Source organism: Hypanus sabinus, chromosome 7 (assembly GCF_030144855.1).
Source record: "Hypanus sabinus isolate sHypSab1 chromosome 7, sHypSab1.hap1, whole genome shotgun sequence".
Classification (NCBI taxonomy): Eukaryota; Metazoa; Chordata; class Chondrichthyes; order Myliobatiformes; family Dasyatidae; genus Hypanus; species Hypanus sabinus.
This window is the reverse complement of record NC_082712.1, coordinates 88,060,832-88,086,187: the sequence shown is the minus strand read 5'-3', so window position 1 is coordinate 88,086,187 and position 25,356 is coordinate 88,060,832. Positions and strand designations below refer to the sequence as shown.

At 43.9% G+C, this 25,356-nt stretch overlaps 1 protein-coding gene and 1 long non-coding RNA gene across 2 annotated transcripts in view; one reads left to right on the top strand and one right to left on the bottom strand.

The window, feature by feature from the left end:
- Positions 1-8,008: 8,008 nt before the first annotated feature.
- On the bottom strand, positions 8,009-13,544 carry LOC132396951 (uncharacterized). Its single transcript, XR_009513187.1, has 4 exons — positions 12,849-13,544; positions 12,010-12,126; positions 10,869-11,202; positions 8,009-8,507 (listed from the first exon to the last, which is right to left on the bottom strand). It is a non-coding gene; the product is annotated as an uncharacterized LOC132396951 (long non-coding RNA).
- A 1,828-nt stretch (positions 13,545-15,372) lies between these two features.
- LOC132396950 (polyunsaturated fatty acid 5-lipoxygenase-like) overlaps positions 15,373-25,356 on the top strand; it is a 118,067-nt gene continuing 108,083 nt past the window's right edge. Inside the window, exons 1-5 of the mRNA XM_059975114.1 lie at positions 15,373-15,613; positions 16,767-16,965; positions 17,143-17,224; positions 18,451-18,573; positions 22,012-22,118. Coding sequence (XP_059831097.1) covers positions 15,464-15,613; positions 16,767-16,965; positions 17,143-17,224; positions 18,451-18,573; positions 22,012-22,118 — 661 coding nt within the window. The 5' untranslated portion in view covers positions 15,373-15,463. The remainder of the gene's footprint in view (positions 15,614-16,766; positions 16,966-17,142; positions 17,225-18,450; positions 18,574-22,011; positions 22,119-25,356) is intronic.

Genomic DNA, 25,356 nt, shown 5'->3' with positions numbered 1-25,356 from the left:
CATGGTAGTATTGTGGTTAGCGCAAAGCTTTACAGCACTAGCTGTAAGATTGGTATATGAAATCTGCCACTCTCTGGAAGGACTTTGTACATTTGTCCCATGACCACATTGCTCCCTCTGGATCCTCCCACATTACTACAAAAAAAGCTGTATGGTGGGGGATAGTGAGTTGTGGACACCAGAACCGTGGCGACACATGTGGGCTGCCCAGCACAATCCTCGCTGAATTCATTTCACACTAACAACGCAATTCACTGCATGTGTTAATGCAACTGTGACAAGTAAAGCCAATGTGTCTTAGAAAGAAGATGAAAAGGTCACAGAGAGTCGGGAGCAGTATGATATTGGTATTGGTTGGGATTCTAATTGTCACATGTACCGAGTGGAAAAACCTGTTTAATATCCTGTTCATACAGATCAAATCACTACACAACGCATCGAGGTAGAACAAGATAAAGCAGTAACAACACAGAATAATGTGTAAAATTTACAGAGAAAGTGCATGCAGGTAAACAATAAAGTGTAGGATCATAGCGAGGTCGACTGTAACCTCAAGAGTCCATCCTATTCTACAAGGAGTCTGTTTAACAGTCTGCTAACAGTGAACAGAAGATGCTCTTGAGTTGATGGTACATGTTTTCAGGGTATGTAATAGAGGTTACAAACACATTAGCTGTGATTTCATTGATCTCCAGTGGTCTTGAGGGACTGTGTGACCTGCTCCCAATACTAATCACTGGACAACAAAGATTTTGCTTCCTGAATACCTTTGGGTATCTTTTGAATTTTAGGCTACTGATCATGAAAATCATCTTGAAATTTCCCTATCATGCACCATTTTTTGAACTCACTCATGTCTATTATTTCAATTCATAATTCAAGTCAATTGAAATGTTGCCTATAATGTAAGCTGTAAAGTTTCCTATCTTGTCCAGGGATGCTTGGGCATGCTTAGGCGTCATGGCTGCTTCACGGCAGGACAGGTTTTAGTGATAATTATTGGTTTCAGGACTGTAAGGATGGAATTTGCTATCACCAGGCACAAAAATTTCTATGAATAATTTTGATATTTGACACAGACGCTTCCCAGAATGACTGATGCCAAGATTAAGGAAAGGATTTTTGTTGGCCCAAAATTCAGACAGGCAATTTGAAGAATTTCTAGTGGGACCAGAGAAAATCACATGGAAGGCATTCAAGGAAGTTGTTGAATTTTTTCTTGGCATCTACAGGGCACCAAACTATACGCAGATGGTTGAAAGCCTGCCGAGTTCCTCCAGCATTTTCTGTGTGTTGCTCAGATTTCTAGCATCTGCTGATTTTCTCTTGTTTACCTTCTTGCCATATCCTTTGATAACCTGACTGATTAGGAAACTATCAACTTCCGCCCTAAATATGCCCATGGATGGCCTCCTCCATAGTGTGTGACAGAGCATTCTACAGATTCACTCTAACTAAAAAAATCCTCCTTACCTCTGTTCTAAAAGGTCACCCCTAAATTTTGAGGTTGTACCCTCTAGTTCTGGATACCTCACCATAGGAAACATCTTCTCCACATCCACACATCTAGTCCTTTCAACATTCAGTAGGTTTCAATGAAATCCCCTCTGCATTATTCTAAATTCCAGTGAGCACAAGCCTAAAGCTGCCAAACACTCCTCATATATTACCCCCTTCATTCCTGGAATCATCCTTGTGAAGATCCTTGGAACTCTGTCTAATGACAACACATCCTTTCTGAGATGTGTGGCCCAAAGTTGTTGACAACACCCCAAGTGCAGCCTGACTACTGTCTTATAAAGGCTCAGCATTATCTCCTTGCTTTTATATTCTGTTCACCTTGAAAATGATGCCAACATTGCATTTGCCTTCTTTACCATAGACTCAACCTGTAAATTAACCTTCTGGGAGTCTTACACAAGGACTTCAAAGACCTTCTGCATCTCTGACGTTTGAAAATTCTCCCAATTAGGCAATAGTCTGCATTATTGTTCCTTTAGCCAAAATGCATTTTCATATATTTCCCAACACTGTATTCCATCTGCCACTTTTTTTGTCCATTCTTCCAATTTGCCTGTCCTACAGCAATCGCATTGCTTCCACAGGACTACGTATCCCTCCACCTATATTTTATCATCTGTAAACCTTGCCACAAAACCATCTATTCTGTTATCCAAATTATTGACAAACAATGGTAGTGGTCCCAGTAATGACACCTGAGGAACAGCAATAGTCACTGGCTGCCCACAAGAAAAGGCTCCCTTTATTCCCAGTCACTGCCTCCTGACTATCAGCCATTCCTCTATCCATGCCAGTATCTTTCCTGTAATGCCATAGGATTTTGTCTTGTTAAGTATCCTCAAGTGTGTGACCTTATCAGATGCCTTCTGAAAATCCAATCCACTGCCTTTCCTTTCTTCACCCTGCTTATTACTTCCTCGAAGAATTCTAACAGATTTTTCCAGACAATATGTCCCTTGTAGAAACCATACTGACTTTATCATTAGTCCCCAAGTACTCCAAAACCTCATCCTTACTAAAAGACTCCAACATTTTCCTAACCACTGAGGTTAGGGTAACTAGCCTATAATTTCCTTTCTTTGGCCATCCCCCCTTCTTAAAGAGTGGAGTGGAGTGGAATTTCCAGTTTCTTGAAAGGTCATGACCAACACGGAGATTATTTCTTCAGTAATCTCTCTCAGGACTCTCGGAAGCAGTTCATCTGGGCCAGGTGACTTTTCTACCTTAGGACCTTTGAGTTTGCCTAGCACAATCTTCTAGGTAATAGCAACGGTGCTCACTCCTGCTCCTTGACACTCATGAACCTCTTGCACACTGTTAGTATCTTTCACAGTGAAGACTGATGCAAAGTACTTATTAAATTCATCTGCCATTTCTTTGTCCCCCACTACTGCCTCACCAGCATCATTTCCAGTGGTCCAGTATCAACTCTCATCTCTCTCTTACTCTTTATATAACCTTTAGTATCCTGCTTTATAAATATGAGGCTAGTCTGCCCTCATATTTCATCTTTTCCCTTCTTATAGCTTTTTTAGTTGCCTTTTGTTGGATTTTAAAAGCTTCCCTATCATCCAATTTTCCACTCGCTTTTGCTACCTTAGATACCCTTTCCTTGGCTTTTATGCAGTTCTTAACTTAGCTTGTCAGCCACCGTTGCCTCTCTCTACCGTTTGGGAACTTATTCTGTGGGACGTATCTGTCCTGCGTCATGTGAACTAATCCCAGAAACTTCAGCCATCTCTGCTCTGCCGTCATCCCCGCCAGTCTCCTCCTCCAGTCCACCTGGGCAAGCTCCTCTCTCATGCCTCTGTAATTCTCTTTATTCCATTGCGATACTGATGCATCTGACTTACCCTTCTCCCCTTGTACTGAAGTATGAAATCAATCATATTACGATAACTGCCTCCTAGAGGTTCCTTTATATTAAGCTCCCTAATAAGATCCAGGTTATTACACAACACCCAGTCTAAGACAGCCTTTCCCCGAGTACGCTCAAGCACAAGCTGCTCCAAAAAGCCATCTTGTAGGCATTTAACGAACTCCCTCTCTTGTGATCCGACAGCAACCTGATTTCCCAATCCCCTTTCATAATCAAGTCCCCCATTACAATTGTGTCATTACCCTAATTACATGCCTTTTCCAGCTCCCTTTGCAATCTCAAAATCACATCTCGGCCTATATATGATTGCCATAATGTTTTTTTTTACCTACCCTTGCAGTTTCTTAACTCCACCCACAAAGATTCAACATTCTCTAACCCTCTATCACCTCTTTCTAAAGATGTAATTCCATCTCTTACCAACAGAGCCATACCACTACCTATGCCTTCCTGCCTGACCTTTCAATACAACACTTAAATGCACTTAAATACAGCAACTTCAATCCTGCATTCTTCGTACTGTTGAATTTTTCCTCTGGGATACAATGTAACTCTTTGTTCTGTCTGCATTTGTACCCAATCATTAGCTTGTCAATAGACAATAGACAATAGGTACAGAAGTAGACCATTCGGCCCCTTGAGTCTGCACCGCCATTCTGAGATCATGGATGATCATTCACTATCAATACCCAGTCCCTGCCTTGTCCCCATATCCTTTGATTCCCCTATCCATCAGACATCTATCCAGCTCCTTCTTGAAAGCATCCAGAGAATTGGCCTCCACCGTCTTCCGAGGCAGTGCATTCCACACCTCCACAACTCTCTGGGAGAAGAAGCTCTTCCTCAACTCTGTTTTAAATAACTGACCTCTTATTCTCAATCCATGCCCTCTGGTACTGGACTCTCCCAACATCTGGAACATATTTCCTGCCTCAATCCTATCAAATCCTTTAATTATCTTAAACGTTTCAATCAGATCCCCTCTCAATCTCCTCAATTCCAGTGTGTACAAGCCCAATCTCTCCAATCTCTCTGCGTAAGACAGCCCTGCCATCCCAGGAATCAACCTAGTGAAGCTACGCTGCACTTCCTCAATTGCCAGAATGTCCTTCCTTAAACCTGGAGACCAAAACTGTACACAATATTCCAGGTGTGGTCTCACCAGGGCCCTGTACAAATGCAAAAGAACATCCTTGCTCTTGTACTCAATTCCCCTTGTAACAAAGGCCAACATTCCATTTGCCCTCTTCACTGCCTGTTGCACTTGCTCATTCACCTTCATTGACTGGTGAACTAGGATTCCTAGGTCTCTTTGCATTTCTCCCTTACCTAACTCTACACCGTTCAGACAATACTCTGCCCTCTTGTTCCTGCTTCCAAAGTGGATAACTTCACATTTATTCACATTGAAGACATCTGCCAAGTATCTGCCCACTCACCCAGCCTATCCAAGTCTCCCTGTATTCTCCTAACGTCCTCTTCGCATGTCACACTGCCACCCAGTTTAGTATCGTCAGCAAACTTGCTGATATAGTTTTCAATGCCCTCATCTAAATCATTGACATAAATCGTAAAGAGCTGTGGTCCCAATACAGAGCCCTGTGGTACCTCACTAGTCACCTCCAGCCAGTCCGAGAAACACCCATTCACTGCTACCCTTTGCTTTCTATCTGCCAACCAGTTTTCTATCCATGTTGAAACCCTGCCCCCAATGCCAAGAGCTCTGATTTTACTCACCAATCTCCTATGTGGCACCTTATCGAATGCCTTCTGAAAATCTAGGTACACTACATCCACTGGCTTACCCTCGTCTACCGTCCTTGTTACACCCTCAAAAAACTCCAACAGATTAGTCAAGCATGATTTGCCCTTGGTAAATCCATGCTGGCTCGGCCTAATCCTATTTCTGCCATCAAGATGTGGCACTATTTCGTCCTTAATAATGGACTCAAGCATCTTCCCACGACTGACGTTAGGCTAACAGGGCGATAGTTCTCCGTTTTCTCCTTCCCTCCCTTCTTGAAAAGTGGGATAACATTAGCCACTCTCCAATCTTCAGGAACTGATCCTGAATCTAAGGAACATTGGAAAATGATTACCAACGCATCCACAATTTCCTGAGCCACCTCTTTTAGAACCCTCGGATGCAGACTATCTGGACCTGGGGATTTATTAGCCTTCAGTCCTACCAGTCTACTCATCACAGTTTCTTTCCTAATGTCAATCTGTCTCAATTCCTCTGATATCTTATGACCCTGGCCCATCCATACATCTGGGAGATGTCCTTCCTTACATTCAAGTTACATCCATCCTCTAATTGTAAACCTGCTGGCTCATCCTCAGCTCCATCATATTGGTTCCCATCCCCCTGCCATATTAGCTTAAAGTACTCCCAACAGCTCTGGTAAATCCACCCACAAGAATATTGGTTCCCCTTGGATTCAAGTGCAACACATCCCTTTTGTACATGTCCCACCTGCCCCAGAAGAGGTTCCAATGATCCAGATACCTGCCCCCTGCTCCAATTCTTCAGACATGCAATTTATCTGCCACCCCATTATATTCCTATCCTTCCTGTCGCATGGGACACTGAGATTACTACCCTTGAGGTCCTACTTCTCAGCTTCATTCCTAACTCCTTGTATTCTTTTTTTCAGGATCTCTTTCCTTTTTCTACCTATGTCAGTGTCACTAATATGTACCATGACTTCTGGCTGCTTACCCTCCCTTTTCAAGATCTTGTGGATGCATTCAGAAACATTGCAGACCCTGGCACCTGGAAGGCAAACTATCATCCGTGTTTCCTTTTTACATTCACAGAATCGTCTATCTCTCCCCCTGACTATAGAGTCCCCTATTATTGCTCCAGTCTCTTCAATTCCCTATCCTTCTGAGCCACAGGGCCCGACTCAGTGCCAAAGGCACAACCACTGTTGCTTCCCCCAAATTGGTCGCCCCCTTCTAGCGGAACTCAAAATGGAGTAATTATTGTTGAGGCAGATGGCCACAGGACTGCTTAGCTCTACTGCCTATTTCCATTTCTCCTGACGGTCACCCAGCTAGTCGTCTCCTGCAACTTCAGGATGACTACTTCGCTGTAACTTTGATCACCTTTATCCAAGCTGAAGGTCATCCGATTGCTGCTCCAGGTCCCAAACGCAGTCTTCAAGGAGCTGCAGCCGGATGTACTTCACGCAGGTGTAGTTCCCGGGAGACTCCCAGATCTCCAACATCCAGCACTAAAAGCACACCACAGCCATTTAAATTGTACAGTAAGAGACAGTAAAATAAAATAAAAAGGCAACATTAACAGACATTTATTGGTTGTTTGTCAGTCTTTAGGTGTAGTTTTTCATTGATTCTATTGTATTTCTTTGTTCTACTGTGAGTCCCAGGAAGAAATCGACTGTCAGGATAGTATATTGTGATTTGATGTTATAGTATATGCGATTTAAAAACACACTTACTTTGGACTTAGATGCTGTTGAACTTTGAGTTGTGGGTCTTCAAGCTCTTGTATCTCCTTCCTGATGTCAGTATTGAGAAGCGGGCATGATCGAGGTGGTGGGGGTCCATGATGATGGACATTGCTTTCCTGAATTGTCACATCTTGTAGTTGTCCTCCCTATGGGGTGGGAAGAACTGTATCCAAGATGGAACTTGATGACTGCCACCAATCTCTGGAATTTCTTGCATTCCTGTACATTGGAATTCCCATGCTGGGCCGTGATGCAACCAATCAGAATGCTTTCTGCTGTTTCTATGGTGATGTGGTCTGTGGTCCTCCTGGATTGATTACTAACTTATTTTAGGCTGGTTACCCTAACCTCAGTGGTCGAAGAAAGTGTTGGAGTCTTTTAGTAAGGATGAGGTTTTGGGGTACTTGGAGACCAATGATAAAACAATCAAAGTCAGCATGGTTTCTGTAAAGGGAAATATTGCCTGAAAAATCCGTTAGAGTTCTTCGAGGAAGTAATAAGCAAGGTGAAGAAAGGAGAGGCTGTGGATGTCATTTACTTGGATTTTCAGAAGGCATCTGATAAGGTACCACTCATGAGCCTCTTAACAAGATAAAATCCTATGGCATTACAGGAAAGATATTGGCATGGATAGAGGAATGGCTGACAGGCAGGAGACAGCGAGTCAGAATAAAAGGAGCCTTTTCTGGTTGGCAGCCATTGACTACTGCTGTTCTTCAGGGGTCAGTACTGGGACCACTACCATTATTTGTCAGTGATTTGGATAACAGAATTAATGGCTTTGTGGCAAAGATTGCGGATCATACAGAGATAGATGGAGGGATCCATAGTCCTGTGGAAGCAATGCGATTGCAGCAGAACAGGCAAATTGGAAGAATGGACAAAAAAGTGGCAGATGGAATACAGTGTTGGGAAATGTATGAAAATGCATTTTGGCTAAAGGAACAATAATGCAGACTATTGCCTAATTGGGAAAGGTTTCAAACGTCAGAGATGCAGAGGGTCTTTGAAGGGTCTTTTGCACATTGGTTGTTTGTAAGTCTTTGTTTATGTAGAGATTTTCTCATAAATTCTACTGTATTTCTTTATCTTCCAGCGAATGTCTGAAAGAAAATTAATCTCAGGGTAGCATATGGTGACATGAATATGAATTTTAAAAATTTACTTAGAGTTATGAATATGGAGTGTGGAGGAGAGGGGATGGTTAAGGCTTTGTATGAAGACATGAATTAGTACTGGGAGCAGGTCACACTGGCTGGATGGCCAGTCCCAAAGCAGACATAGCATTTTGATTGCCCTTGGTTGGTTGCTTGTGGGATCCTGCTGTGCACAGGCAGCATACTTCCTGGGGTACCTGCACCTGCAGATGTGAAGCAGGGCCCCATCCCTGGATCAGCTGAAGCCTCTTGTGCTTCCTTTCACATGTTGGGAGGAAAGTTATTCTGTGTTTATTTCCAAAGTATGGAATTGTTGACAGCCCAGCATCTGGTGCACATCCTGGGCTGTCCTGTTAATCATTAGAAATCCCAAGGAGGTGTCCTGTTAAACAGATGGCGGTGCCGAGTGATAAGAGAAGCCAAGATCAATGCACACAAATGGCTGGAGGAACTCTGCTGGACAGTCTGCATCTATGGAAATGAATAAACAGTCAACATTTTGGGTTGAGATTTTTTTTCAGGACTGGAAAGCAAGGGGGAAGTCACCAAAATACAAAGATGGGGGAAGGGGAAAGAGACTAGATGGAGGGTGATAGGTGAAGCCAGGTGGATGGGAAAGGTAAATGGCCGATGAGGAAGGAATCCTTTAGGAGAGGAAAGCAGACCATAAGAGAAAGGGAAGGAGGAGAGGGCCATGGGGAAGTGCTATATGAGTTCATTCTTACCCTCGGCCATTAGGCTGTATAATGGGTCAACCTATAGCTAGGGAAGTAGTGACTCCCTCCTGTGAGACTGTTTGTGATAACTTATTTTTTATTCTTTCTACTTTTTTTCTGATATTTACATCCATGCACTTATAATGCTACAGTAACACTGTAATTTCCTTTGGGATCAATAAAGTATCTTTCTATCTATCCCTATCTAGGCAGGTGAGGAGAGGTAGGAGGCCAGAGTGGAGAATAGTAGAGGAGTGGAGGGGGAGGGAGAAATCAATATTTCTGCCATCAGATTGGAGGCTGACAGATGGAATATAAGGTGTTGCTCCTTGACCCTGAGGATGGTCTCATCTTGGCACAGAGGAAGCCATGGACTGATATGTCAGAACCTAGATTAAGAATGGGAATTAAAATGTTTGGCCACTGAGAAGTTCCAGTTTAGCAGATGGAGCAGAGGTGCTGAACGAAGCAGTGCCACATTTAACAACTGGTCTTACTGGTGTAGAGGAGGCCACGTCAGAAGCGCCAGACACAATAGTCAACCCCAGCAGATTGGCACGTGAAGGACTGTTTGGGGCCCAGACGTACAAAAAAAAGCTGGATGAATTCAGTAGGTCGGGCAACATCCTTTGAAAGAAGCGGATGATGCTGCCCGACCTGCTGAGTTCATCCAGCTTTTTTGTACGTCTTGATTTGACCAGAGCATCTGCAGTGTACTTTGTGTTTGGGGCCCAGAATGGAGGTGAGGGAGCAGGTGAATGGAAGGACTTTCTTTCCCTTCTCAGCAAGAATGAATGGAGTTATGGAGTGTCATACAGGGCTAGTGATTCCAAGATGTGACCCCACCAGGGGTAGTTAGGAGGGATAACAGGCTCTGGCTCTGTATGTACTTTCAGCCCCCACTGAGGGTAGTTAGAGATGTTGTAGATGCTGTGACCATTTGCTCCTCCATCCCCTCTTCACAGGTTGAGACGAAGGACAACAGACACAGGGCTTACGTACATACAGTTTCTGGTGGAGGGTAGTTAGTGGGGCAATAGTTCTGTCTCATCCTCCACAGACACCTGAGGATCCGCCAATAGACAACCCCTTAGGAGAAGATCGTAGTCAACTCGATTGATCACACAACTACTGCTACTTCTGTCTACACTTCACATTGCCTCAGGAAAACGTACCGCCAGACTCAAGGACAGCTTCTATCCAGTCTATTGAACTGCTCACAGGTACAATAAGATCGGCTTTTGACCTCACAGTCTACTCTGGGTCAGCATGGTAGTGTAGTGGTTAGCACAACACTTGACAGTACAAATAACCCGGGTTCAATTCCCACCACTGCCTGTGAGGAGTTTGTATGTTCTCCCTGTGACCCAGTGTCCCCTCATATTCCAAAGATGTACCGGTTGGTAGGTTAATTGGTCATTGTAAATTGTCCTGTGATTAGGCTGGGGTTAAATCAGGGAATTGCTGGTGGCCTGGCACCAGAAGATCGTAATCTGCGCTGTAACTCAATAAATAAATACGTAATAAATGAAAAGATTTGTTATCGACCTTGTACCTTATTATCTGTCTGCACTGCACTTTCTTTGTAACTGTAACACTGTATTCTGCATACTGTTACACAAACACACATACATGCTGTCAAAACACACCACACAGACATATACACACGCCAATGCAGAGACACACTCAACATGTACCGCACACACACATACACTACACACAGACAACACATGCATGCACAATACACAGGCACACAAAATGCACAACACAGACTTATGCACACAAAACGCACAACACAGACTTATGCACACAAAATGCACAACACAGACTTATGCACACAAAATGCACAACACAGACATATGCACACAAAAACACAACACAGAGATACGCACACAAAACAGACAATACATATACACAAAAGACAGAACAGACACACACAAACAGGCACACAAAGACATACACACACTACCGCCACACACACACACACACACACACACACACACACACACACAGACACAACAAACGCATAACGCATATACACAGCCACACACAAAATGCACAAAACAGGCATACACTATCAACACACACATGCAAAGAGGGATAAAGACAAACATACACACACAGCGCCCGAAGTGGGGATCGAACATGCGTCTCTGGAGATCTGAGCCAGCAACGCCTATTGCTGTGCCCACTTTCTGCCCTTTCCTTGACCTCCCCTTTTTGGTCTGTCATTGCGGGAGTCACCGGTTCAGTTTGGCGGCGGGGAAACTGTCTGGTTCCAGACCCCTGCTGAAGGAGTCGGAGTCGGAACGCATAGCTGCAGCTTCCAAAGCAACGCAAGCCGAGCCCACAAACTACAGTCACTGGGAGTGTCCCAACAGGTGGCCCTCTTCTACTTCTTCTTCTTCTATTTCCAACAGTTTAGATGCATCTAAGCATATTACTGCACTCTGTATAGTCACACATAGAAACAGAATAATAAACTTTTCAATCAGATGGTGGTTCTCTTGGTGGCCAAACAAAGATTTAATAGAAAAACAAAATACATTTAATTCAGGCAGCCTCTTGAACAATATTCTTCTTTCAATTTTATATCAATTACAACTCAGCAAAACATGCTGAACTGTCTCTGCACTACCACAGTCACTTAATCCAGTTGGATGTTTTCCTATTATCTTTAAGTAATAGTTTAGCCCACAATGCCCCAGCCTAAGTCTTGTTAATTTCACCATATCTCTATGATTTAAAGAGTAACAGTCTGAGACCTTTTTAACTACAGGGTGACTAGGAAAGAAATGCCTTCCCTTTAATTCATTTTTCCAATTCTCTTGCCATTTCTTCTCTATGCCTTTTTTAACCCTACTTCTCAATTCTGCTCTGCCTGGGGGTATTCTAATTCCTAATTGCCCACTCTGTAGGGAAGACTTTGCAATGCCATCCACAATTTCATTTCCCTCCACCCCAGCATGCTCACGTATCCATGTAAATCTAACTTCACAACGCAGCTTCCCTACTCTAAACATAACTAAGAGAATCTCAATAAGTATGTCAGGACCAGCTTTTGATTTATTCCCCATTATAGCCTCTAAAGCAGCAGCAGAATCTGAACAGATGACGACCCTGCATGGTCAAGAGTCTTCTGTCCACCATAAGGCCCAGAGGATTGCTAATAATTCTGTTGCAAAGACAGAAACACCATCTGAAACACGGTGACCGATCTCAACTCCAAGTTGAGACGCGTACATCAAAAATCCTACCTTACTGCTGTCTGGGTCCACTGAGCCATCAGTAAAAATCTTCAGATAAGATCCCCATTTATTGTTTAAATATTCATTTACAATCGACGCTGTTGAAATTGCTCTGCTTCCTTGAAGCTGAAAAAGGAGGAATAGGTCTGGTTCTGGCAAAAGCCAAAAAGGAATGGGTGGCAAGCAAATTTGGTCAACTATCCCTTCCTCAATCAGTTTCAATTTCACAGCCCAGGTATTAACCAAATCTAAAAATGGATATCTTTTAATTTTACTTTGGTGCTCCGACATCTCCTGCAAAAGACATCTTGATGGACAGCTGTGATTGAAGCCATTTAGTTTTACCCAATACTGCAGGCCCAACTTGACTCGTCTTAAATGTAGAGGTGCTTCACCCATCTCCACACATAATGCAGGGACTGATGTTATTCTGAAAGCTTCACAGCAGAGTCTAAGTGCTTTGGGCTGCACAGTGTCTAATTTTCCAGGCCCTGCCATAGCAGCAGAACCATAAGCAATACAACCATAATCAATTACTGATCTGATCATAGCTAGATATATTAAGTACATAGTTTCCCGCCCTGCTCCCCAGTCACATCCAGCAATACCTCATAACATTTAAAACTTTCTCACACTTTCCAATTGTTTTATCTATATGAACCCTCCAAGTAAGTCTTTCATCAAAACAGACACTTAAAAACTTGAATACCTTGACTCTTTCTAATGGAGAATCATACAGACACAATTCACAATCAGGAATCTTTCTGCTAAAGCCAAAAATCATATATTTGGACTTAGAAGCAGAAATCCTGAAACCCCATTTCAACTGATCTTAAACCCTTTTGTACCTGCTTTAATATATACTTGATGTTTCTTCCTCTTTTCCAGATTGCACCATCGTCTGCAAACAATGACTTGCCAAATCCTGTCCCTACCTGCTCAAAGTTATTGTTTATCATGACATTAAAAAAAACTGGACTAATGACGCTTCCTTGAAGAGTAACATTATCTATTTTAACTGACTTAGAGCTTGTTCTGCCTATTCTTACTTGAATTGTCTTTTCCTTAAGAAAATCTTTGATCCAATTGAACATTCTACCTCTAATTCCCGCATCATAGAGTTTAATTAATAAACTATCCTTCCATAGTGAGTCATATGCTCTTTCAATATCTAGAAATACAGTTACCATTACTTCTCTATCTTGAAACACCTTTTTAATATCATGATCTAAAGGGCAACAGATTCCATTGTTGACCTTCTAGTTCTAAAACCATTTTCATGGGCAGCAAAATGTCCCTTATTTTTTAAAAAAATAAACAAATCTGTTGGCGACCATTCGTTCCATAGTTTTACAAAGCACTGACGTTAAAGCTATAGGCCAATATGAACGAGGATTAGACATGTCTTTACCTGGCTTTAAAATTGGAACTACCACCTCATGCTTCCATTCTACTGGTAATTTTCCTTCTTTCCACACTGAATTAAACAAAGCTAGCATTTCTATTAATACAGAGTCATCTAAATACTTAAGCAATTCATAACACAGTCCATCTCTACCAGAAGTGTTTGAATCTGATTGGACAGCTTCCTGCAATTCCTGAAGGGAGAAAAACAAATTCATGGAGCTGTTATCATCCCGGCTCCTGTCCAATTTCCAACTTCCCTTTAACATAATTTCCTTTCTCAAATCACCCGACTCTCCAGAACTTTGTATTGCTTGGAACATCTCTACAAACATATCAGCCTTTTCCTTGTTGGTTATAGCTTCAATATCTCCTTCCAGCAAAGCTGGGATAGATGGTCTTCTATATATCCCTGACATTCTGTGAATGATCATCCATAGCTGCTTTATAGGTGTCTCAGGGCCCAGGGTTCTCTAACTATCCCTCTTTGCATTTTTAATTACTCTCCTTACTACTGCTCTTTCCTTTTTATACTCCATAATTTTATCTAACACTGGGTACTTTCTTAATTTCCTGTAAGCTCTATTTCTGCTTCTTACTGCTATATCACAATTTTTATTCCACCATGGAACTAACATAGTTAGGAACATTCCATAGTGGAATAGTCAACTGAGCAACCTTATGAATTATAGAACAGAGGGATTCATTCCACTCGTCGATGGAGCCCTCGCTATCAATCTCTTCTATTATATCCACAGCTTTCTCCTGGTACTCATCCCACCGGGCCAATGAAAAAGTATACCGAGCAGCCCTCTCCTCAACTTCTACTATCAAATTTCTACCAAATCTACATTATATAGGACAGTGATCACTTCCTAGTGTGTACCTGTCCATAACATCCCATTCCCCAACCTGCCTAAGTTTGAGGAAGTGATTGATAAGTCTAAGTGACTACAAGTATTCTTTACAATATTAAATCTTGTATGCCTTCTGTCATTTATAAGTAACATGTTGAATTTATCTAGAAGCTCCTCTACCACCACTCCATTACTATCATTACTTTCACTACCTCACATAGGATTATGGGCATTGAGATCTCCAACCCAGATTACTGGGGATCTTACCTTATTCATAGTTCCATCAAAATCTGATAACATCATCATATTACATGGATTATAAAAGTTAATCAAAGTTGTTTGACCACAAGAGCTCCAAATCTCCACAACCACAATTTCAAGGTTAGATTTAAAATCAAGTCTTCTAAACTGAAGGCCTGTTTTTATGAAAGTTGCACACCCTCGGCCAGATTTACCCATTCTGTCAGCTCTCAAACCATCACAACCAGGGATCACAAAATCTAAATGAGGCTTTAACCATGTCTCCTGTATACAGATCAAATCAGGCTTATCTTTAAAAGATCCAATAAACCTTTTAAATTCTTCACCTCCCCCATGCTTTCTGACCTCAACAACTGGAAAGTATTCAGTGATTGTTTGTCTGTCATGTACTCATGTAATTTTTCCAGTAAAACCTGTGTGGTGAACGACATATACCTGTCTGGACATGCCCCGCCCCTCCCCCTCCCGCTGACTGCTCCTGTGACTCCTCCCACAGACCCCGGTATAAAGGCGATTGGGGCCTGAGCCCTGCCCTCAGTCTCCAGGATATAGCATGGTGGTCAATTGCTGCTTGTTCTTTCTTCCAGTCAATAAAAGCCGATATCTCGCCTCACTTCTCAGAGAGTTATTGATGGTGCATCAAAAGGGGAAGAAAACAAATAAATAGAATACGTAAAATTAAACAAACTGGTCAAGGGAAACCACCACTGATCAAACATCAAAAAAACAGCCCTGAGCCAAAAAAAAAGCCAGCAGCTCTCTCATTCCAACTCCCCAACCAGCCCCTGATCAGCTCCAACCACACCCCAGTCAACCAGGCGGCACTCGGAACACTTGTTTCAACATGAATGAGGCTGTTATTTACATAAAGTGCGCCGCCCCTGCCTTGCAAAGTATTTCTCTGCAACTGGGCTCCGAGTTTCCGTACCTCGACAGGAGAGATGGTCACCTACAGGGTCACGGTAGCCACTGGAACGTCAGACTACTCGGGAACCAACGACTACGTCTATGTCACTCTAGTGGGAGAGAGGGGGTCCAGCAAGAGAACTCTCCTCGACAAGTGGCTGTACAATGACCTGGAGAGGGGGAGCGTAAGTGTGAGGAACGGAGGAGAGGGAAAGGGAGAAAGAAGAATATATGAGTGCCAGCAAGGATATATGAAGTTGTGTGTCTGAGGGGGAGGGGAAGAGAGGACCCGAGGAAGAAGTAGAGATTGTAAGCATTTGAGAGGAGGAATGTTGTGAGTGTGGAGAGGAGAGGAGGGGAGGTGAGTGTTTGAGAGGGTGTGTACCTGAGGACAGAGTGTATGTGTGAGCGCAGAGAAAAAAATGTGCATTGTGAGAGTGTGTGGGAGTTAGTTTGTATACGGTGAGAAATGGAGACTTGTGTGTGTGTATAGAGAGTGAGTGAGAGAGAGAAACTGAGTATGTGAAGGAGCGTGTGCGCGTGGGGAGAGAGTGGAAAGAGGGAATGGGAAGAGGTGGGAGAGCATGGAAAGAGAATGTGAAAAGAGAGAGGGTAAGAGAACAGAATATGTGGAGAGAGTGAGAGAGCACAGAGTGTGAGGGGAAAATATGTCGAGAGCAAGTGTGGAGGACTCCATCTCATGCTCTTGATATTCGTTGCTTATTTATTGTTATTTTTCCTTTCTTTGGTGTCTTTTGCACGCTGGTTGAACACGCATGTTGATTCTGTTGTTATTATATTACGGATTATTGGGTATGCCCGCAATAAAATAAGTCTCGGGGTTGCAAATCGTGATGTTTGTGTGGAGAGAAATGGGGGAGAGGGCGTAGCTGTCTGTGAAGATGGGGGGGGGGAAACAATAATAACCCAGCACTGGCCACAAAGTTTTCCCTTGGCAATAATCAACCTTGGAAAAAGTTTTGCGGGAAGTGACACCCTCTATTGCAGTTTACCTGTGAGACGCCGACCAAACCATCAGTGGGTGTGAACGAATGAGGATCTCTACCGCTCTCTCCCCGCCGCTCCTTGAGCTTCGCTCCCGAGCCCTGGGGTCTGTCTCTCAAGCGAGCGCGGAGAGGGCTGGTTATTAACGTGACCAGTGACACTGACCATCCTGGTGGAGAGGGAGCCAGGTCAGCCCCCAGCAACGGTGGGATGTCTAAGGTCACAGAAATTTATTGGAGCAGCAACACCTCATCTTCAGTCTGGATAGCCTCCAACTTGAACGTCGATTTCTCTATCTTTGTTTGTGACGCGACCTCTGATTTGATTGGCCAGGTGGATGAATACGAGGTGGAGAGTGAGAAGGACCTGGGTTGCATCTGGTGGGTGCAACTGGACAAGGAGAAGTTCCTGGTGGAGGACAATTGGTTCTGCCGCTACGTGATGGTGCGGCCGCCTTCGGGAGAGAGCCTCGTCTTCCCCTGCTACAGATGGTTGTGCCACAATGACAGCGTCTGCCTCCGGGAAGGAGCAGGTGAGACGGTGGGAGAAGGGTTGGGGAGGTGGCGAGGGATCAGGAACGGATACCACTTTATACTACAGGAAACAGCAGCCCTGTGGAAGTTACAGTCAGACCATGCGCACGTTACATGTAAGTACGATCTGCCGAGCATGCCTGTGAACTTGATCGTGTAATCTCTTCTCGCCACAGCTAAGCGACCCACTGATGACACACTACCCGTCTTTCGGTCGCATCGTCAGGGGGAGCTCGAGGACAGGCAGAAGTTGTACAGGTAATGGTGGCTGGCAGCTCGCCTGGAGCCCTGGGAAGGAGAAGCATCCAGATTCCTTTTCAGTGATTTCTTACCCAGGGATGCAAATCGCAGACTCCATGCTTCTAGCTCCCTTCCGTCATGGCTTTGAAATTCTGTGGGGATATATCCAAGGATTTTCATCCCTAATCCCACAGGAGCCTGACCTGTTATATGCTCGGAATCCCCATCCAGTTAAACGGGGATCCCTTATTTTCAGAGTAGGAAAAGGGTAGAAGATGGGAGAATGGGGCTGAGGGAGAAATAGATCAGCCACGATGAAATAGCGGAGCAGACTCTGATAGGCCAAATGGCCTAATTCTGCTCCTATATCTTTTGGTCTAAAATGCATTTAACTTTCATTATTATTAAGTTTTTAATAATTTATTGTAGTTCATGGATTTTAAATTGCTGAATATTAAAATAGTAAAAACGATTTGAATAGTTCTTTTAAAGAATCAGTGATTTAGAGTCAGATTTATTGTCATTGACTAATTTGATGTGAGGTTTGCAGCAGCAGTAAAAAGCAGAGACATAAAAAGCATGGAACTATTTGCCAAGGAAATGGGACCAGCTTTGATAGACATCTTGGTGTTGGGTATAGAATGATGCATGTCTGGATGGTATACAAAACAAAAAAATTCACTGTATCTCAGTACATGTGACCAATGATCTATTAGTATTGCAGGGCCAGTATCTACTCAGTGGGCTGATAATGTAAATAGTGGGCAGAATCTTTTACAACAGTTTTTAAAACTGCTGGCCTATTTGATGGCCGGCATCGTTACTAATTGATGATGTGAATAGTGAAGAGAATCTCATAAAGGTCTGAGAGAGGGTAGCCCTTACATAGTGTCATAAGAACATAAGAAAGAGGAGCAGGTGTAGGCCATCTGGCCCGTCGAGCCTGCCCCACCATTCAATAAGATCATGGCCCATCTGGACTCATCTCCACCTACCTGCCTTTTCCCCATAACCCTTAATTCCCCTGCTATGCAAAAAACTATCCACCCTTACCTTAAATATACATACTGAGGTAGCCTCCACTGCTTCATTGGGCAGAGGTCCACTCTGACTCTCAGTGTGGATTTACAGGTTTGGGTGTCCAGAGGGGGAATAACCTCCTGAATTTGGGATTTGAGTGAGGGTTAGGATGTCCACAACCACTGCCCACAGTGTGCCGACGCAGCCCGCTTTGTGTTGTACAGGTGGAAGGTTTGGAAGACTGGCGTCAGCAAGTGCATTGATGCTGAAACCAAGGAGCACCTGCACCCGGACGTCAAGTTCGACGATGACAAACGTGCCGACTTCGAGAACTCCCTGCAGTTGGCGTGAGTTCAGCATTGGCTCTGAGTTGCTCCTTAAAGTGTGGTTGCAGCAGTGTGGGACTGGGAGTGTGGGAATGGGGAGCCCCTCCTCCAGGATTCTATTTATTTATGTATTCTATTTAGAGATAGAGGGCAGTAACAGGCCCTCCTCACCCACTGCTCGAAACACCTACACGTATGTGACCAATTAACCTACTCAGCCATACGTCTTTCTCAATGTGGGAGGGATCTGGAGCACCTGGAGGAAACCCCTTCAGTCACGGGAAAATGTGAAAACTCCTTACAGACAGCAGTGCGAATTGAACCCAGGTCACTGGCACTGTAAAGTGCTATACTATTACTATGCCATTGCCATGCTGTGCACTGACAGACAACTGGACCCAGTAGCAGAGAAACGCCAGACTCCCATGTCGAGATGGAAACCTAGTTCATTCATAGGAATTCCAACAGAATGTTGGTGGCTCAACTGAGCAACACCGCAAGACAAATCATTCACTTGTCACGAGGACCCCGTGATCGACACTAATTGGGAGCCCCCATTAAATAATCTCAGTACTCAGAAAACCCGAGCCAAACAGAATAAATAGAAACAGGGCTTAGCGACCCTAACTGAGACAACAATTAACAAATACAGGTGCACAGGCCACAGAACTCATAGCAACCCTGCCTCCTGGGTCACTGGAGTTGGTTCGACCCGCTGTGCTGCTCGTGAAGGGAGCATCAGTAATAAGGGTGCACGGTGGCACAGCGATTACTGTAACAGTGCCAGCTGTCAGTGACGGGGGCTCATTTCCCGCAGCTGTCTGTAAGGAATTTGTATGTTCTCCCCATGACTGGTGGGATTCCTCTGGTTTCTTCCATTGTTCCGTAGAGTTAGGATTAATGAGTTGTGGGCATGCTATGTCGGTAACACTTGCAGATTGCCACCATCATAAACTTCACGGATCTGATTTGATCTAATTGACGCATTTCACTGTACGTTTCAATATTCTTATGATGCTTCACCTGTGAGTCTATCTGGGTCATCAAATATATCCATTACTCCCCATGCCTGGCCTCTTCTACATCGGTGAGACCCATCGCACGTTGGGAGCTACCTCTACCTGTTACAAAAAGCAACATCACCCAGTGCCCACCCATTTCAATTCAACTTCCCATTCCCTTTCTAGCATGTCAGTCCGTGGCCTCCTCTACTGCCGTGGCTAGGCCAATCTCAGGTTGGAGGAGCAACACCTCATGTTCTGTCTGGGTGGCATGAACACTGATTTCTCTAAATTCTGGTAGTACTCCCCCTCTGCTCATTGTATCTTTCTCCATTCCCCATTTGCCCCCATTTCTTCACCTCACCTGTCCATCACCTTTCTCTTAAATGTATGCCCTCTAGCATTTGACATTTCTACCCTGGGAAAACAATTTTGACTGTCTATGCCTCTCACAATCTTATATGCATCCATCAGATCTCCCATCAACCTCTGCTCCTCCAGAAAAAAGCAACCCAAGTTTGTCCAACCGCTCCTTACAGTACATATCCTCTAATCCAGGCGACATCTTGGAAAACAACTTCTACACCTTCTACAAAGCCTCCATATCCTTCTTGTAAGGGGGCATCATCCTTCCCTTCCTTCCATTGTTCACTGTTCTTCTTCAGCCCTTTACTTCTTCCACCTATCATCTGTTAGCATCTTACAGCATCCCTCCCACCCACCTACCCACCCTCCCGCCTTCTCCCTCACCTGGTCTCACTTATCACCTGTCAACTTGTATTCCTTCCCCTTCCCATCTCCCCCACCTTCTTATTCTGGCTTCTACCCCCCCCCCAGCCTTCCTCTCCAGTCCTGATGAAGGGTCTCAGCTTGAAATGTTAATTATTCATTCCCCTACATGGATAATGCCTGACCTGCGGAGTTTCTCCTTTGTGTGTGTTGACAGTGATCCCAGGATTTGCCAAGAGAGAGGTTATTGTCCCTGGGAGTACGAATGGGTTGGAGAAAACTGGCTTATTGTTTTTGGGATTTCCATAATTTCCACAGGATCACAAATCAGGGAACAATTTTGACATTAACAATGTTCAGAAGGATTTGATGCACAGAGGGCTCCTATAGGTTCCATGTATGTAGAGTTCCCTGCATGGGGTGGCAATGATGGTGAACGGCTTGCTTTCCTACATTAGTTGGAGCATTGAGTGGAAGAACAAGGAAGCCATTTTACAGCTGTATAAAATGTTGGTTAAGCTACCTTTGGAGTATTGTGTGCAGTTCTGGTTGCCCCGTTACAAGAAGGATGTGGAGGCTTTGGGGAGGGTGCAGAAGAGGTTTCCCAGGATGCCACCTAGACTATAGGATATGAGCCATAAGGGGAGGTTGGACAAACTTGAGTTTCCTCTGGAACATCAGAAGCTGAGAGTAATTTATAAAATGATAAGATAGGGTAGACAGAAGTTTTACTCAATGTCGAAATGTTAGATACTAGAGGTGAGAGGAGGAATGTGTAAAGGAGATATACGGGGCAAGATTCAAGGTGAGAGTGCAGAGATTGAGTAGAGACTTAAGAGGTCACTTCCTTACACGTAGGACAGTGAGTGCCTGGAATGAGCTGCCATAGGAAGTGGCCAAGCTGGGTACCATTGCAGTGTTAAAGTGGCATTTGAGTGTGTACATGGAGGGGAGGGTCTTGGTAGATTAAGGTACAAACTCAGGCAAATGGGACTAGCAGGGAAAATACTGGGGTCAGCATGGACAGTTGGGCTGAATGGCCTATTTCTGCACCACATTACTCTGTGACACAAAAGCAAAATTTTCTTTTACACAGAGTTGTCGTGCCTGGAATGGACTGCCTGGAGCAGATAGTGACATTCAAAAGTGCATTATACGCATGAATATGAAAGGAATGGAGGAATATGGATTGGGTGCAGGCAGAAGAGATTTCATTTAATTTGGAATTGTGTTGGAGGGCACAGCCTCAGAAAAGGACACCACTTTAGAACAGAGAAGAGGAGGAATTTCTTCAGTCAGAGGGTGGAGAATCTGTGGAATTCATTGCTGTAGAGGCCAAGTCATTGGGTTTATTTAAAGACATTAGAAAACGTGCAGGAGCTGGAGATCCAAAGATGCAACACACAAAAGATGCAGGAGGTGGTCAGCAGATCAGACAGCATTTATGGAAAAGAGTAAACAGTCAGCGTTTCAGGCCAAGACCCTTCTTCAGGACTATTTAAAGTAGAGTTTAATAGGGTCTTGATTTGCAAGGGTGTCAAAAGTTACAGGGAGAAGGTAGGAGAATGGGGTTGAGATGAAAAATAAATCAGCCATGATCAAATGGCAGAGTAGACTCGATGGTCTCACTCTGCTCATATATCTGATGGACATTATGAGTCAAAGAGCCTGTTCCTACACTGTACTGTTCTATGTTCTGTATTCTACACTCTTCGATATCTCTTCTCAGTTTAGGGGAACTGTTCCTGAAGAAGTTTGTGAATATGTTCGGAAACTCATGGGACAGTCTGGAGAGCTTTCAGAGGATATTCTGGAGAGTCAAGAGTGCCATAGGAGGTAAGAATTTAGTAAATTGTGCACCAATTAGCACAACATCCAGGGTCTGGGAATCCTACATATTTATGCCAAGGATAGGAAGTTGAGAATTCTGCCCACAGTGGTAAGGTTGGCAGGTGAATTGTCCATACAATTCTATCCCAGCTCTCGTACATTTACCTGGAGCACTGTCACAAGAAAGCAGCATCCACAATCAAACACCCCACCATCCGGACCGTGCTCTCTTCCCACTACTACCATCAAAAGCCCTAGGTCCCACACTACCAGGTTCAGGAATAGTTATTACCCTTCAACCATCAGATTCCTGAACAGCATGAGCTCACCTGAACTCTGAACTGAATCGACAACCTATAGACTTGCTTTCTAAAACTCTGAAACTCATGTTCTCGGTATTACTATTTTTTAAATTTTTATATTTTTTCCACATTGATTGTCAATCTTTGTATATAATTTTTCAAGAATTCTATTGTATTTCTTTATTTTCTGTAAATGCCACAAGAAAGTAAATCTCTATGTGGTATATGGTAATATATACTTTGACAAGAAATTTACTTTGACTTGGGGCTTCAAGAAACACCTTATTAGAACTCTAAGTTCATTATCCTTTCCCCTCATTTTTTTTAAGATATAGAAGGATTTGGCCATTTGATCTATTCAGTCAGTTCTCACTGCAATCACTTCAACTGTCTCTACAAAAAATCCCTGTTCGCTATCCCCTCACACCCACCTGATGATCCCACCAGCATCCTGTACAATCTACAGCCACCAACTGATTCACCAACTCTCCACATCTTTGGAATCTGAGATAAAACTGGAGACCCCAAGTGAAGGGGGTCTCGCACAGACAGACACATGGGCAGCAATGGAGGGCAGAAACTATAGACCTGTTAGCTTGACATCGGTGGTTGGGAAATTGTTGGAGTCGATTGTCAAGGATGAGGTTACAGAGTACCTGGAGGCATATGACAAGATAGGCAGAACTCAGCATGGTTTCCTTAAAGGAAAATCTGCCTGACAAACCTAGTGCAATTTTTTAAGGAAATTATAAGTAGGCTAGACAAGGGAGATGCAGTGGATATTGTGTATTTGGATTTTCAAAAGGCCTTTGACAAGGTGCCGTACATGAGGCTGCTAAACAAGATAAGAGCCCATGGAATTATGGGAAAGTTACATACATGGATAGAACGTTGGTTGATTGGCAAGAAACAGTGGGAATAAAAGGATCCCATTCTGGTTGGCTGCTGGTTACCAGTGGTGTACCACAGGTGTCAGTGTTGGGGCCGCTTCTTTTTATGTAGTATATCAACGATTTGGATTATGGAATAGATGGCTTTGTGATTAAGTTTGCTGATGATGCAAAGATAAGTGGAGGGGCCAGAAGTGCTGAGGAAACAGAGTCTGCAGAGAGACTTGGATAGATTGGGGGAATGGGCAAACAAGTGGCAAATGAATTACAATGTCGGAAAGTGTATGGTCATGCACTTTGTTAGAAGAAATAAACGGGTAGACTATTATTTAAATGGGGAGAGAATTCAAAGTTCTGAGATGCAAAAGGACTTGGGAGTCCTCGTGCAGGATACCCTTAAGGTTAACCTCCAGGTTGAGTCGGTGGTGAAGAAGGCGAATGCCATGTTGGCATTCATTTCTAGAGGAATAGAGTATAGGAGCAGGGATGTGATGTTGAGGCTCTATAAGGCACTGGTAAGACCTCACTTGGAATACTATGCAGTTTTGGGCTCCTTATTTAAGAAAGGATGTGCTGACATTGGAGAGGGTTCAGAGAAGATTCACTAGAATGATTCCGGAAATGAGAGGGTTAACATATGAGGAATGTTTGACCACTCTTGGACTGTACTCCTTGGAGTTTAGAAGAATGAGGGGGGACCTCATAGAAACATTTCGAATGTTGAAAGGCATGTACAGAGTGGATTTGGCAAAGTTGTTTCCTTTGATGGGGGAGTCTGGTACAAGAGAACATGACTTGAGGATTGCAGGGCACCCATTCAGAACAGAGATGTGAAAAAATTTTTAGCCAGAGGGTGGTGAATCTATGGAATTTGTTGCACGGGCAGCAGTGGAGGCCAAGTCATTGGGTGTATTTAAGACAGAGATTGATGGCTATCTGAGTTATCAGGGCATCAAAGGTTATGGTGAGAAGGCGGGAAATGGGACTAAAGGGGAGATTGAATCAGCTCATTATGAAAAAGCGGAGCAGACTCGATGGGCCGAATGGCTGACCTGCCCCTTTGTCTTATGGTCTTATGGAATCGAACCCTGGTTCCTGGAGCTGTGAGTCTGCAGCTCTACCCACTGTGCTGCAGGTTCACCCGAGATTCCCAGCTCTGCAGTATCCCTTTGTTCTATCTCAGCCTTCCATTGATCAGCTATCCACCACACCCCTCCACCACCACCTCCACTCAGCTCCATATCCTCCTCTTCCTTCTGCCTTACAAACTCTCCCTGATTATATCAGGGCTATAGGAAAGGACCCTGACCTTTCCTTAAACCTCTGGACTTTTTCTCAGTTCCTTCAGAATCTCTCCCCTTATCTGAGGGCTGATCATAGAGCCATCCATCTGTAGGCCTCTAACCTCACTGGATATTGGAAACATGGAACAGCACAGTCTGGGCTCTTCACTGCATGTCTCATGCCTTACTCTGACCACCAGGGGGCGTTGGAGACCTCCAGGCTCTGGCAACCCTTCTCCCCGATTATTAGTTGATTATTTTTCACCTGTGTCTTGTTTTAGTTATCAGTGCGCCCGTGCCTTGTTTTGTTTGTCTATTTAAGTTCCCTCTTTCATTCATTTTTGTTCAGCCTTGAGTTTACCTACCCTGGTGAGTAGTGCTTCTCAAGCTGTAGCCTGTGCTCCCTACTGACAAACCAACAAGTGAGGATTCTATCCTTGTCTCTGGTCTCCTCCGGACTTGGGTCCACCTGGTTTGTCTTTCATGGTCGATCACTGGTTAAAGATATAAAACTTCACCATTAGAGCCCTGGTGCAAAGTCAGCTTGGCACCTACCACCACCCCACCCCCCACCACTTCATGATGTTGCACTGACCTTTGACCATGCTCCTCAATTATTCTAACTATTCCCTCATACACAGCCCATAAAGTGTAGTTACATGGCCTCTTGGAAGAGTTGTTTGGAGGAAGGCTGGTATTGACAACCTCAAAACCATTCATCAGGAGCACACCGAGACACTGTGGGCATGTCTGAGGAGTACATCACTTC